Raw genomic sequence first — 14,116 nt, forward strand, 5'->3', positions numbered from 1 at the left:
GGGCAGAAATACATCAGACATGGTACGCAGACATCAGATATTACATGTACTATGTTCATATGTACATAAACGCATACATCTAGGTGCATATATATAAACATATATATATATATATATATATATATATATATATATATATATATACATATATATATATATAAATGTATCATGTTATATGTATATATATATATATATATGTATAAAGATAAATATACATTTGTGTATATGAATATAATACTGAACCTTACGGCGGGTAATGAGATGTGTTTGGTGCCAAGGGGAAAGTAATCTGCTGGCTCTATAATTTTGGTCCTGCGGTTGTGCATTGGTACGTCAGGAGCTACGCTGTGCTGATGAGGCGTTACATGAAACTGAAACTTTGAAGGCTGTTTTGTTATATAAATATAAATATATATATATATATATATATATATATATATACATTTGTTTATCTATATACATACATATATACATATATAAACAGGTAATTTTGATACCAGGGCGGTATAAGCTTCAATGAGATGTTTATGGTAATATCTCATGCAATTTCTGGACGCTATCTGGTGTTTATGCATGGAGTTTCCATTCACACTTGTAATCAAATAAAGACAGACCGACAAACTAAGGCAATATGACATTTTGCATTCAACCCTGGAGACTCGAAATGAAGTATTCATAATTAGTTAGACTCTTAGAGCACTATCCACCTAACTGACGTCCAAGAAAACGAGCCCTGCTAGAAGACACCGATTCAACGGAATAGCACTAACATGCTATGGAAATGTTCCATTTCCGTTACAGTTAGCCAAGAAGAAGACACTTCATGTTATTAAAGGTGAAATACTAGTGTTGTGACTTGATTCAGAAAATAATGAAATGCTAGGGCCCCTCGAGACCGCAAAACATACACCAGGGAAACATTGGACGCCAGGCCAACTATGCAAATCGTCCAAGTCGCTTTGCAGTGCACCCGGTCATGCACGGTATTCTGTGGGCGTGGGGAAACAACTGGAAGTCGTTTTGGTGTGTGTTTTCCGCCTACAAACGGAACTTTGTCAGGTGGTGATAGCCATTCCAAGAGGAGAGCACCTAAATGTTCTTTTTGGTAGCCAACTTGCAAATTACAGCAGATGTCTTTAGGGAGTTTGTGAGCTTAGAAAGAAAGGAAAGTTGCACAGCTGGCAATGCCGCTCCAATCTAGTCAGAGGCTCTATATGATGGACAATTCTTCAGGAGCACGTTGTGCAGTGATAGTAAGTGGGGCAGAAAAATGGCAAACATCAAACAATGCGGGTAAACAATAAATGACAGACATAACAGCACCTGTGGAACGAACACTGACGTGTTGTTTCCACTCCCTGATTTGCGCCAAGACTGCGTTCCTTTCATTCTTACACACGTTGAGTGCCATAAACTCCCCAGCCGTCTTCCGGTTTCATGACCAGGTGTTATGATCGTTCCAGCAAACCCGGCATAGATGTTGAATTTTTTATTATCCGAATCAGCAGCGCTCAGGCTTCTTCATGTCCTCAGCCGCGTGTGTACCGCATTGCAGTTAAAATTCAGTACGCTCCTACTCCAGTGCGCCTTATTTTTCTGATGTCGCTTCTAGAACGTCCTCGACTGCAACGCGGCACAAAGCTGCTGTGCGGAACAGACCTGATCCAGGCGCATGCCCTCGACAGCAGCCAGGTCAGAGGGTGGAGCGATTGATGGCGGGCCTATTTGTTCGACGGCGTGGTAGTGCAAGCTTGACCGGGATCGAAGTAAGCCCAAGAGGCTGCCGTGCAGCCGGGCCTCTTTGTATATCGAGTGAGTGGGTGGTGTGCATACATTGCCATACGCCCTTGGCTGTACATGTTTTACGGAATCAGAATGAGCAAATTGGTTGCAAGATTTTATTTTTGCTAAAGATTTAGACATTATATTTTGAGTGGATGGATTTCTGAGCTCAGCGCCCACGCCACGCAAAGCATTGTTTGTTGCGTGAACTCAGACGCCGTCATCTTATCTTAAGATTTCGGATCAATGGCGGGGTCTGACGCCGAAAACCTGACGTGCTGCAACATCTGGCGCTGCATGTCCTACCCTGAGAGCTTGGGCCTGACGTCACCTGACCTTTACCGCGCCCGCTGCTGCTGGCCGCAGTCCATGCCAGCCACAGCCACATGATGAGCGCGTAAAGCGAGTCGCCCCCCCCCCCCCGAAATGAGAGAGTGGGTGAGCGAGTCGTTGGGGCCCTACAACCCACTCAGCTGATGAGGCGTCATGGCATTTCCCAGACGAAAATTATATATGTATATATATATATATATATATATATATATCGACATATAGCGTACAGGAATGACGCACTTCAATTTTATTCGCATGGACATTTGTTGGGAAGTTCTCCGGCTTAAGAAAGCATTGACGATCACGCATCATGAGATTGTAACATGATGCCTAATTTCCTGGCACACAAAACCATCAACAGTGGTACAAAACCGTTCCGAACATTGACTGGTGCTAGACGCTGCTATGTTGAAAGTGACGGCTTACTTGTAAACAAACGCACCTATTTCTCCTCTCTGCCGGGAAGGGAATGGGGCTTGGCCTATGACGTCATAGATAAGGAATGGGTTTGACCCGAAGTAGAGAATGACCTTCAATTTGTCAAAGAGGGGCCTCCGGAGTTCAGCAATGGTGGTGTTGGGGTCCACACAAAACGTACCGATTAGCGTGGGCGCTGGTCCCAGCGCTTTATCCAAAGCAAAATTTTGAACCAAATCTTGAAAAGATCCGAAAAACATAAAATGCCGCAGCGAATGCTTGGACCTATTTCGTATATCTTCCCGAATAAGGGCTAAATGGAGATGGGTGTCAACCACCCGCTTGCCTGTACGCGAACAGAACCGACCACACAGCAGCATATTCATCTCACTTAGCAAGTCAAGTTTCGCTGCAACACCGGCGAACGAGTGGGCCGGCCATCAATCTCTCCACTCCTCTGACTAGTCTGCTGCTGAAGGCATATACCTGGATTAGGACAGCTACGCATGGCATGTTTGTGCTGCGTTACAGTCTGTGGTTCCAGGATTTACCTTTGAAAATGAAGGCGCACTGGGGCGCGAGGGCACTTTATTTTTGCTGCATCCGGGCCCCATTCTAGATCATGTACTTGGGGGAGCGGAGCTGAATGAGTCACAATACGCAGACGTGAACCTGTTCTGGACCATGCACCAATAATCCCGACACAGGGCATCATCACAGCACACTGGCATCACCTGGCTCCGAGCCATCTGCCGGTGGGACCAGCGCCAGGTAAGCTGGTGCTTTCACAGCGTACAGACACGACTCTTGCCTAGACGATGTCCCGGTTGCCGATAACAATACTGAGCATATTTACAGCGCGCCGACGTGGCCCTGTCCTGGTTCTTTTACCGGGACGACCGTGCGACGGTTGTGGACTACGTCAAGAAGGTGCCCATGCACACCGGTGTGTACCAGTTCGTCCTGCGCGCCGGCAAGCGAACCCATTCGTCCATTTTCGACATGTTCGCCTCACTGCTGCGACCGCTGGACGGCAACGTCTGGCTCATGATCTGTGAGTTCTGAATTGCCGTCGTTCGCTCTGCTACTGCACCCAATAAGCAGCTGTCTGTGTGCATCACACCTCGACGGCAATTATTATGGGACAGCTGGCATAGATGAAAAACTATGGCTGGTCTTCAAAAACAGCTTTATGTTTTGTTTTCCTTAACCGAGCAGAGCATTTGTTCTTCAAAATCACTTGCTTAAAGGAAGTGTCCCATCTTTGGAGTACACTTCGAAACCATGCTTAACCTGCGCGTCACATGGATCATGTGATCCTCCCATTTCTAAAGGGTGACTCTAAAAAAGGTACTGTGGTAAATGCCATAGGAGAGAAACCAAACCCACCGTGTACCGATTTGTTGAATTCGCGGGATGATAGGTTCATGTGTACATTTTTGTCCAAATAAAGTGTTTTAAGCGCTTACAGCATTTAATGCACTTTTAGCCACATTAGGGTGTTGCAAAAATTACAGAAAACACTTGTAGGAAAGGCAAGGCAAACGAAATGTGCCTTTTTATAGCAGTGAGCAGGGAGTAAAATGAGATTTCTGTCGGAGAGTCGGCTACTTCAAATCAAAGCTGTGAGCTATTCAGAGGGATTTCAAGAAAACTGATATTGCAGGTCAAACCGCACGCGCCTGAGGAAACAATAAGTGAGAAGTACAAAAAGACGGGGCACTCTCTTTAACCCCAACAAATCTTTAAAAAAAACTGGAACAGTGCTATGTTTATGCTGTCTCTTCCGCAGCAAAGCTACGGAACACAACCTTGCCACGACGGGATTTCAATCCCACGATAGTCGCCCCGCCTGGGTTCCCGAAGACATGGCTCTTATACGAGCACTTCTGATTCCTGAAGGTCATCCAGTGAGGGCTCTCTTCTCACGAAAGACATTCCTGCTGTCTAAAAAGTCACCAGAGTGCCACGTTGTTGCTTGTTTACGCGTGTTCGTTACCTCGCGCGTACCGCCACTAGTGCTCCGTAGTGCTGCGCTTTTCTACTTAGGTGAGCAGAATTTCGTATCGAATTTGTTTGCAACGCACTCCTTCGTATGTAAATCCTTGTGTCATAAATCCAACTTTCCAGATTCGCAAGCACCGGCTGGTCCTGTGGCATTGAATGATACGTTGTCTGGGTCGACCCAATACAACTGATGCCGCCGGCCGTCAAGCCTGTTACGGTGCATGCCGATGGTCCTACTGCAGCGCGATCAAAGGCACCGGCCACCTACGAATGCTTACATAAATATGATATGTATATATATATATATATATATATATATATATATATATATGTATATATATATATGTACACATATGCACATATGTACATACATATACATATACATATATGTATACACATGTGTGTGTATCTGTGTGCATAAATTATTAAGTTTAAATTCCCACCGATCGCGCCAAGCAAAGACCACAGAACTGCCCAGCATTCTTCGACCCGTCTCAAACACCTCACGCGGGGGCGATCAACACACCCTCTTACGCTCATATGCGCCAGCTTGATCCCATGAGTTTTCGAGTATGCCAACTTTATCTTCACGCATCTACTCCCTGTACACTACTCAGTGGAGGCTCGATGCGATTTCGAAAACACCCTGATGCATTTCCGATGCGTACCGCACATCTGCAGTGATTGCTCTTCGCGCTTATGCCCATGTCAAATCCTGCCCTTTGGAGCTCAGGGGGCCTCTGAGCATCTCTCGGCTGGCAGCCTCACCCTCTGACCAGCCGGCCTACGCTTTGGTGCCCGCTGTTTCACGCTTCCGGCCATATATTAGGCAAACTCCATATGTGTTGCTTCACTTACGGCATTGACTTGTTCCCTTTCTGCAGAGTGGTCTGTCTTCTCCTTTCACGGTATAGGTTATCACTACAGCCAGCGGATCATACTTTTGTAGATGAAATTAGCCCTGATTCTCACCAAGATCTTTTTGCTATTCCATGGATTATGTGAGGCACATTCTTCGACGTATCTCCTCTCGCGATAGACCCAAATCGCAGGATGGGGTGGCGGCCTTCTCGGGGAGGGTCCCACTAATTGCCTGAGCTGCATCCATGTACTTTGATTTTTTCTGCTGAGCTTTACGCTATCCTGCAAGTTCTCTAAATCCAGAAAATCTGCTATTGACTCACTCGTTCTGACCACAAATATTCTCATCGCCTGTCAGACATCCAGGACAGGTTCTGGAAGTGCGGACCTGACCTGACTTGAGCGCTTCCGGTGCTGGCTCTGGTGGCATTAACCTGAACTGACCTCACCTAACCTGACCGCCTCCAGCGCTGTGGCTGGTGGTGTTGACCAGACTTGACCTGACTGCCTCCAGTGCTGTCGCTGGCGGTGTTGTCTTGTGCGCTGACGGTGCTGACCTCACCTAACCTGACCGCCTCCAGTGCTGTCGCTGGCGGTGTTGTCCGGACCTAACCTGACCGCCCCCAGTGCTGTTGCTGGCGGTGTTGACCGGACCTGACCTGACCGCCCCCAGTGCTGTCGCTGGCGGTGTTGTCTGGTGCGCTGACGGCCACAGTCCGCCTGAACCGCCGACGGGGCGAGAGTGACCTCATCTGCCGAGAGTTCACCTTCGGCTCCAGCTGTCTCGCCGCCTTCATGATGGTGACCAGCCAGGGCTGGGCTGTCACCCCTAACTCGGCGTCGGCTCGCATCGTCACGCTCTCCGGATGGATCATGGGTCAGTAAACTCTAAAGGTCACGTCGTCATGGGATTTTGTGTGCCGTCTTCTGTATGTGGATCGGAAGCCATCATATCTAACCGTTTTGCATAGAACGTACGTTGCACTCGGGGTAAAATACATATAAGGTACTGTCATTACATATGTTTCGTTTCTGGTTTAAAACATGCATATCATAGTCATGTGTTTGCAGCTGAAAACAGTGGAACAGTGAAAATTCTGGTGTCTGGAACAACAAGGGGATTCAACTATTCCCGTCATTTTATACCACATTCCCTTTCTACAACACGCTCGACACTGGACAGCTTATGCAACCGTTTGCGCGCGATAACCTCCTTCTAAGATCCCTCTCGTGTTTGGTCCCTGGCTGCGCTTCATCCATAGGCGCCTGACGCCGGGCTCGTCGGCAGGCATGCTGATCAGCGTGGGGTACACGGCCAATCTGATCTCTCACCTGGTGGTGGTGCAGCCCGTGGCGCCGATCGGCACTCTGGCGCAGTTCGCCGCCGAGACGGAGTGGACGCTGGCGATGCAGCCGAGCCCCGGCGAGATCGGAGACTGGGCGGTCAGGCACATGCTGCTGACCTGACCCTTGTTGGCCCTGATTCTGCTGCTGACCTGACCCTTGTCTCGTCCTGCTGCTGACTCGCTATTTGTCTTCAGACGTTTGACCCGTGTCTGATGTGCTCTCTGCATCAACCAGTCAGTGATTTGTGTCGACCTCGAGCAAACCTGTATTTTGTTTTGACACACCGCTACCGGCTGCTTGTTCTGCTTTTCTATTGACCTCACCGTTCTCCTGACCCGCACCTGACCTCTCGTCTGTCATGACCAATCACGACCTGGTCCAATGTTACCCTTGTCTTGACTTATCTCTGATCTGTTCCCTTCCTGGACTTGGATCTGATCTGTCCTTTGTGCTGACCTGTCGGGGACTCTACTCTGACCTATGATTTGTCTTAACGTGCCTGTAATCTGATGCTTGTCTTGGTTCACCACTCACCTGTTCCTTGTTTTAAACTGCTGACTGAGTCATTGTGTTGACATGTCCCTGGTACCCCGTCTGCCTCGGTCCATGTCCGTTCTGTCCCTTGTCCTGTTATGCCGCTTAGTTTTGTCCTGTCATGACACGCTACTTACATTTGCCCTTCCTTTATCTGTGCCAAGTTCTGGTTGTCGTTGCATTGTTACCTTTTCTAATCCGCTATTGCACCTGTCCTTGTTTTGGTCTTCCACTGGCCTGTGACTAATTGACCTCTTAAAAAAACTTGTGTATTTTTTAATACGACGCTGATCTGCCTGGCGCTATGCTGTGCGATGTCTGAACCGTCGCCCCACAGGGATCGCTGTCATATTCGTCTTTTAATGGTGACCTCAGAGGCCTGGCTAAGACCTCGAAAAGCCAACAGGCTGAGCCACGGAGAAAACCCCCCTAATTTGACCGCTTTTATCAAACTACATCGGATGGATGCAACTAAACAAAAGTAATTATGACCTTTAACAGGTCAAACAGACCATAGCGGTCAAAAAGGCACTTTGTAGATCACTCTGCCATCTCAAAAATTGCGTATCCGGCAAAAATGCGGGAACCAACTCTGACGCTCTATGACGGCGTTGAACATGAGTGGCTCTTGGAAACCTTTATCAGATGGGCACTATGGGGAATTGACGCAAATCACATGCCATGACAGGTCGAAAGAGATAACGCCGTTACTGAGTCGTCATTAGCCCACACGGCCATATTAAGGGCTGAACGAAGGTTCTCGGGTCACCACATCGATGTAGGGTGTTATGCCTGAAAGTGGATGCATAACCTGTTAGATGAGCAAAGTTTAGAAGAAAATGATGTGAGGGTCCTATTTTTTCGAGTTTGCCATCATCAGCTGATTAGATAGCTGCAAAGAAGGGGAAATATGAGGCTACAAGCTACCCTTCCCAGTCAATACCATCGCTCAGCCTAATGATGGTGAGCGTTGAAAATCCGAAAGCGCAAAGATTTACATCAGCACACCGAAAAACATCACATGTATAACTTAACTACCGACACGTAATGCAATTCGCACTATTCGAGAGCTCCTTGCTTCTCGAGCCCTGTAACTGCTACTACCATGCTACTTTTCCTTTATGGCATTAACCATGCTCATCTTGCATAAGTGTCGTTCACTGGAAGCATCAGTTTCTCCTGTGAATACTAGGCAATGTGTTTAATTCCGAGATCACCATCATGGCATGGCCATCAAACTTCGCTGGAGCTCCGTCTCAATCCTGGGCTCTGGAACCGTCCTTACGTAAGCCATGTACAAAAAACATGGCACGATACACGGAAAATAGGTTCAGGAAAAGTCAGAAAAGTTCAACGACCTGCTCTAGACTGTTTGGAAGAAAGAAGCTAAGGCTGTCAGGGATGCGGCATTCGTGCCCTCCCCGTCTGGAATGGGTTAAGCCTTAATACCACTGACCTGCTTGCTGTTGGGGATATGGTTGGAGCGTAATTATTGCAATATGAAAAAGTATCATGATAGGGGTAGTTACAGGCCTCGAAAAGAGAAAGCTCCCGAGCAGTGCGAAATGCATCAAGATTCGGCAGTAAAATTACATACTGGACACTTTCGGTGCACTGCTGCGAAGTTTTGCACTTCAGACAACCTAAACACGCATTTTATATATACAATGGCAAAGACGCGTTCACGATGCGTGACAAATGGTACAAAACGAACCAAGTCTCAAACCTACAAGGTTTGTAATTGCAATAAGAAATGCACAGCTGTCCTACCCGGTCGATGTGGTTGATAGTAACAGCACAATAATGCACCGTGGTGCCCTGAATGACTGTTCGCATATGTGAAGCTACCAGAAGGAAAAGAAACATTTTTGCGCCGAAATGTTAGAGATGAGAGCGAAGGGAAAGGGTCATGTAATTTGGAACATCAATGACAACAATGAAACGTTGGGTTTCACTGTTCACTTCTCGGCAATAAACATCGTCTTAAAACTCTGCCAGAGGCGAGTTTAGGCATGACAGAAGGACGTCGGTAGGATTATAGCACACAGCAACACTAATACCACTGACAGCGGACTGTTGGCGGCTGTTGCGGTAATGAACCATGCTAGTCATTTGCCCCCCCCCCTTGGTACCATCCCCATACATGATATATGGGTAACATTATTTATTTATGGCGTATAGCAGTGCCGTGGCCGACAGTGATATATACCATTAACTTAACATCTCTTTTTATCACCCCAATAGGGATCCTGACCCCGTCTATGCCAACATTTTTTATTGTACCTCGTCTGATGACAAACACCCATCATCCACTCTGCTCCCCATACGCTCAAAGAAGAGCTTGTGAAGACCTCTCTGTATTCTCCCTTTAAAAATGTTTGTCTCGTAGAGGGAAAACAAACACCGTTTCCAAAATCGATCCAGTTTTTCCTGAGATCTTGGCGGAAGGGTGGATGTGGAATCTTCTTCCCCTCATCTGGAATAGGTGTATCAGGGAGCGCATTCGAAATTGGGTTAATGGCATTCATCTACTCTCAAGAAATAACAAGCTGTATCAGTGGCAAAATCACTGCTAGGGAAACCATTCCAAAGTGTAAATTATGTGTCATTATCTATCGACATTTAAATCGCATGGCCTTCAACGGGTAAAATTTGCTTGAATTTACCAATACCTTGCTTGACGCCGGATAACTTAACTTAAAAAAGCTAGCACAATAGTAATGCACTTCAGAAAAAAATCGATATGAAGAAGTCCATCCTTGATTTTTGGAATGTGTCTTCTGCCGCATCTGAGCGATTTTCATGATATCTTGTACGCGATGTAATGTTAACAGCACAAAAATGCGCATAGGGATGTACACACTTATAAAATATGCATAGGCTGTTGTATAGATATATCATGTGCAAGACAAACTGTCACATACATGACATCCAGAAATGCGTCCCAGATCATAAGCCGACAAGTTTAGAATCCTCAGATGTTCACATGCGTAAGATTGATTTGCATTGTATTAGCATTGTATTTGCACTGTAATATTGTATCGCAACTTACATAAGCTTAGAGTAAAATGAGCTTAAAATAAACTTAAGATCGTTCGGCATGTATTCCCGTACGATTTAAGAGGTGGTTCTGAGACCCCGTACTAGAGCGAGGGTAAACGTACACCTGGTCTGTGCCTTCTCTTGATACACCGACTACGTGGCCATCGCCTTCAGCCGCGCGGGCCTTGACTTGTCCGTGCCCTTTGTCCGGCTGCTGACAGAAGAGCTCAGATCCAACCGAGCGCCATCTGTACGACCGGGTGGTGTCGGGGGAGCGACTCCTCCGGCTGGACGGCACCACACAGACCTTACGTGCCGCCGCTCAGCCGCGCACGCTGCTCTTGTACGACGCCGAGCTCCTGCTCACGGCCATCGGCGAGGAGGCGTGCCAGCTGATGCCGCTGCCGGAGCGACGCCGCAGCCTGGCGCCCAAGTCCTTCTACATGGTGCTGAGGAAGGGCCTGGCGCCGCACGTCACCAAGGGCATCAACAGAGTGCAAGTATCGACGGTCGTAGGGGCGGGGGAGGGCGGAGGAGGGGCACAGCTTTGACACGAGTGAGGCTGGAAGCATGCATGGTGTAGCATGCTGTTCCGTGCTTTCACGCGCTGGACGTGAACGCAGGAATGGTGCATGGTGCGATACATACCGGAATGTCTGTATTTTTAAATATTGCACACCATATTCGGTATTTGTCAGTCCCATTTTCTCTTTCATTCATAGTGTCAGATACACATCTCTAAGTAATATGGCATTGCTGTGTGGTTTGTTGTTAGCTGCCTTTTCCGTTAACACGCGCCAGGTGACCGGTTGAATACCCTTCGCTCGGGTAGGGAAGAGAATCAATTCTCCCGCTCTCCCGAGATGTCAGAAAGTAAGAAAGCTAGACACACCACATTCACATGGTGTATCGGCCTGTACTCGAACTCACTTGTATCAAAATTGAACGTTCCTAGGTCATAACTTTTAGGTCAAAAAAGGTCAAAAAGTCAAACACCACATGGGCGTCCAAAGTGCCCCCCCCCCTGCCTTTCCATGCAATCGCCGTGAACCTAGATGTTTGTTTTAAGCAAAAGGTCACTGGTGCTCATTTGAGGTCAGGAACATTGTTCGACCTTGAAAAGGTCATGGTTACCGAAGTCATACAAGAATGCTTTGATTTTCCACGTGAATAGGCGTCAAGGATTACGCTAGGCAATATTTTCCTAAAAACGAAATATCGACCCAGGTCATTATTGGTCAGTGATCTATTCTGACCTTTAAGAAGTGCATGGCAAATGTATGGCGTGGTTCCTGTTATCAAGAAATTCAAAATGAGCACCAGAAACTACCCATAGTTTTCAATGCTCACAGCAAGCTTTCGAATAAACAAGTTTGGTTTTTACCTTGATCTTACCTTCCCACCTGACCCTGAGTCAATGGGATTTGCTAAGCCAATGGTTGTGTTGCCTAATAAACTATCCCAGACAATTATGGCTTTGTCTAACACTCCGTTATTACATCAGATCAAACGGTTCACTAGAAACGATTTTCGTTGAATTCACAGACGACTTCGACCTACCGGATGTCAGCGACCTTACTAACAAATCTAATACTTTGATACCTTAACATTTGCCTTCAACTGCCCACAGCTATGCGAAATTTGGTGCGGCTACGCCACGCCGCTTGGAAATCCTTCCCGAAAAACCTTTGGGAGTTCAAATTAACCTCCCACCGGAGCACGAGTTAACTTTTCGCGCAACACATTCCTTTGTTCAGCACTATACCTTACCCAGACATGTTGTTTTGACCACAGAGGATCGTTGACATAGATCGTTGACACAAGTTAAATGTAAAATTGGAGTTCCGCTCCAATCAGTTTTGACACTGCTCACAGATGCTGTCAGCGAAAAAGCAGCATCACTAGCAGCCAAAGGCATTTCGTTCGAAGAAAAGACAAATCACACACATGGCCTACATTCACCTGTGTCAAACACAGTTGGCTCCCGCGGATCGTACATATATTGCTCTTGGCGCAACGCAAAATCGTTACAGCGATAAGTTCAAAAGATCTTATTAGGTAAAACGATCAAATACCAAAAAATGTGCTTTCTCTGACGTGACCTTAACCCTCACCCCAGACAACAAAATGACTTCAGTAAATGTAAAGCTTTTGCATTTGGCATGAAAATTTGTTTGTTTGTTTGTTTATCCCTTTCCAATTCAAAGACGCTGGAGGGTAGGTACTATGTACCTCCCCCCCCCCCCCCAGCCGAGGCGTAGCTGGCGCCAACCACTGTCAGTGCACGTCTCACAAATTGCGTTGCTTTTGTAACGCCCGGCTGTTCAGTCAAATTTCACGAAAGACACTTGTCCCTACAAAGGTGTCCATGTGATATGTGTATATGAGGCATTGGTGATATATATGAGGCATGAAGTATGTATTTGCCAGAGACAGTAGGCATATTATCGTGTGTATCAACTATTTTCCGGCAAGTGGCCACCGCTATTTTGCGCTCATCACGACACGGCGAGAAATTGCCCTTCGGGAAACTGTGGTGTAGTCTGGGATTGTTCGCTATTTTCGGTACTCACTTCCCTGCTGTCGACAAGCATAACGTAAAGTGCTGCAGTTTTATCGATACCTTCCATTGCCACGCACCACATCAAAGCCAAAGGACGTTTTATCGGCCAGGCAAAGGGGTCTCTAGAACGAGACCTCTTTTTGCTCTGTGGGCAAAACTGCGTCCCTCCCTCCGATCGGCCAGCGCTACGCTCTCTGCAAACTGTGACAGTGGCCTAACGCTGCCCCTTCATCACCTGCGCTCGGCTTCGTCTCCGGCTTGCCTCCCCGGACCCTGTCAGCTGGTGCATCACTGGTTCGCTGGCGGCTGCGTCCACCTAACTTACGGGACCGTTTCACGGTAGACGTTTCACGTTTTCAGATTCACGGTTTCAGTTTTACGGCTTTCACGTTCATTCACATTCACATTCACATTCAGTTTCACGGTCTCCAGAGGGCTGCCCGTGTCATCAAGGCGTTACGTTGCCAGCAATTCTGTCATTATCGCTAGCGTTTAGGTTAGGTCATTAGGCTGTGGAGGGATATGAAGATGCGTTTTGATCATTAAGTGATATGACGCTGGAATGTATGTGGATTAATGCTTAGCACGGTGTCTTCCAGCACCAGGTTTGTTATCTTGATTGGCGATTTTCCATCAGCGAGGAAATGGTTGGTAATGCATGCAAACTGGACACCACTTTGTGCCGCAATAAAGCATGTTTATTCAAACAGATTATGCATTATTGTAACGCTGCCTGGACTTTTTTGTTCCTTTTCTCCAGTCTTGACGAGCCAGAGTTACCTTGTCAATGTGCTGCTTGACGATTACAATTGGACGCTTTGCAACTTGTCGACAATTAACATATTGGCCCGGCATTCCAGAGACCCGGTTCTGGGTCCCGGTAGGTGGACACCAAGTTTCCGTGCTATCCGGCAAACAATATCGTTAAGCTGCAAAGTGGCCGTGCAATTATGACTCATGGCAGTTGAAGTAGCTGAGTTAAAACAGTTTCACGCAAACGTTGGCATTTCCAGCAAGAAGAAGCCTCGCGGCATAATCTTTTTGTTTGCAGCATTAAAGGAGTGACTTAAACTAAAACTCCATAATATTTGAGTAGCAATGCAATCCCGTGGATTAACACATTATTTGCGTTGAAATCGTTTGGTCACAACGGAGCACTATCAGTACCAAAGAGAAATCAAACCTTTGATACAACGAAGTGATATTGCATGAATGACACAACGCGCGTGA

The 14,116-nt window shown here is 46.9% G+C and overlaps 1 protein-coding gene across 1 annotated transcript in view; it reads left to right on the plus strand.

Moving 5' to 3' along the window:
- Nucleotides 1–14,116, plus strand: part of LOC119100446 (glutamate receptor ionotropic, delta-1-like) — a 28,248-nt gene that overhangs the window by 11,965 nt on the left and 2,167 nt on the right. Inside the window, exons 4-7 of the mRNA XM_037223540.1 lie at nt 3,391–3,586; nt 6,074–6,277; nt 6,689–6,843; nt 10,545–10,819. Of these exons, the coding sequence (XP_037079435.1) occupies nt 3,391–3,586; nt 6,074–6,277; nt 6,689–6,843; nt 10,545–10,819 (830 nt within the window). The remainder of the gene's footprint in view (nt 1–3,390; nt 3,587–6,073; nt 6,278–6,688; nt 6,844–10,544; nt 10,820–14,116) is intronic.

This window comes from Pollicipes pollicipes, unplaced genomic scaffold, assembly GCF_011947565.3.
Source record: "Pollicipes pollicipes isolate AB1234 unplaced genomic scaffold, Ppol_2.1 Scaffold_4881;HRSCAF=5763_pilon_pilon_pilon, whole genome shotgun sequence".
NCBI lineage: Eukaryota > Metazoa > Arthropoda > Thecostraca > Pollicipedomorpha > Pollicipedidae > Pollicipes > Pollicipes pollicipes.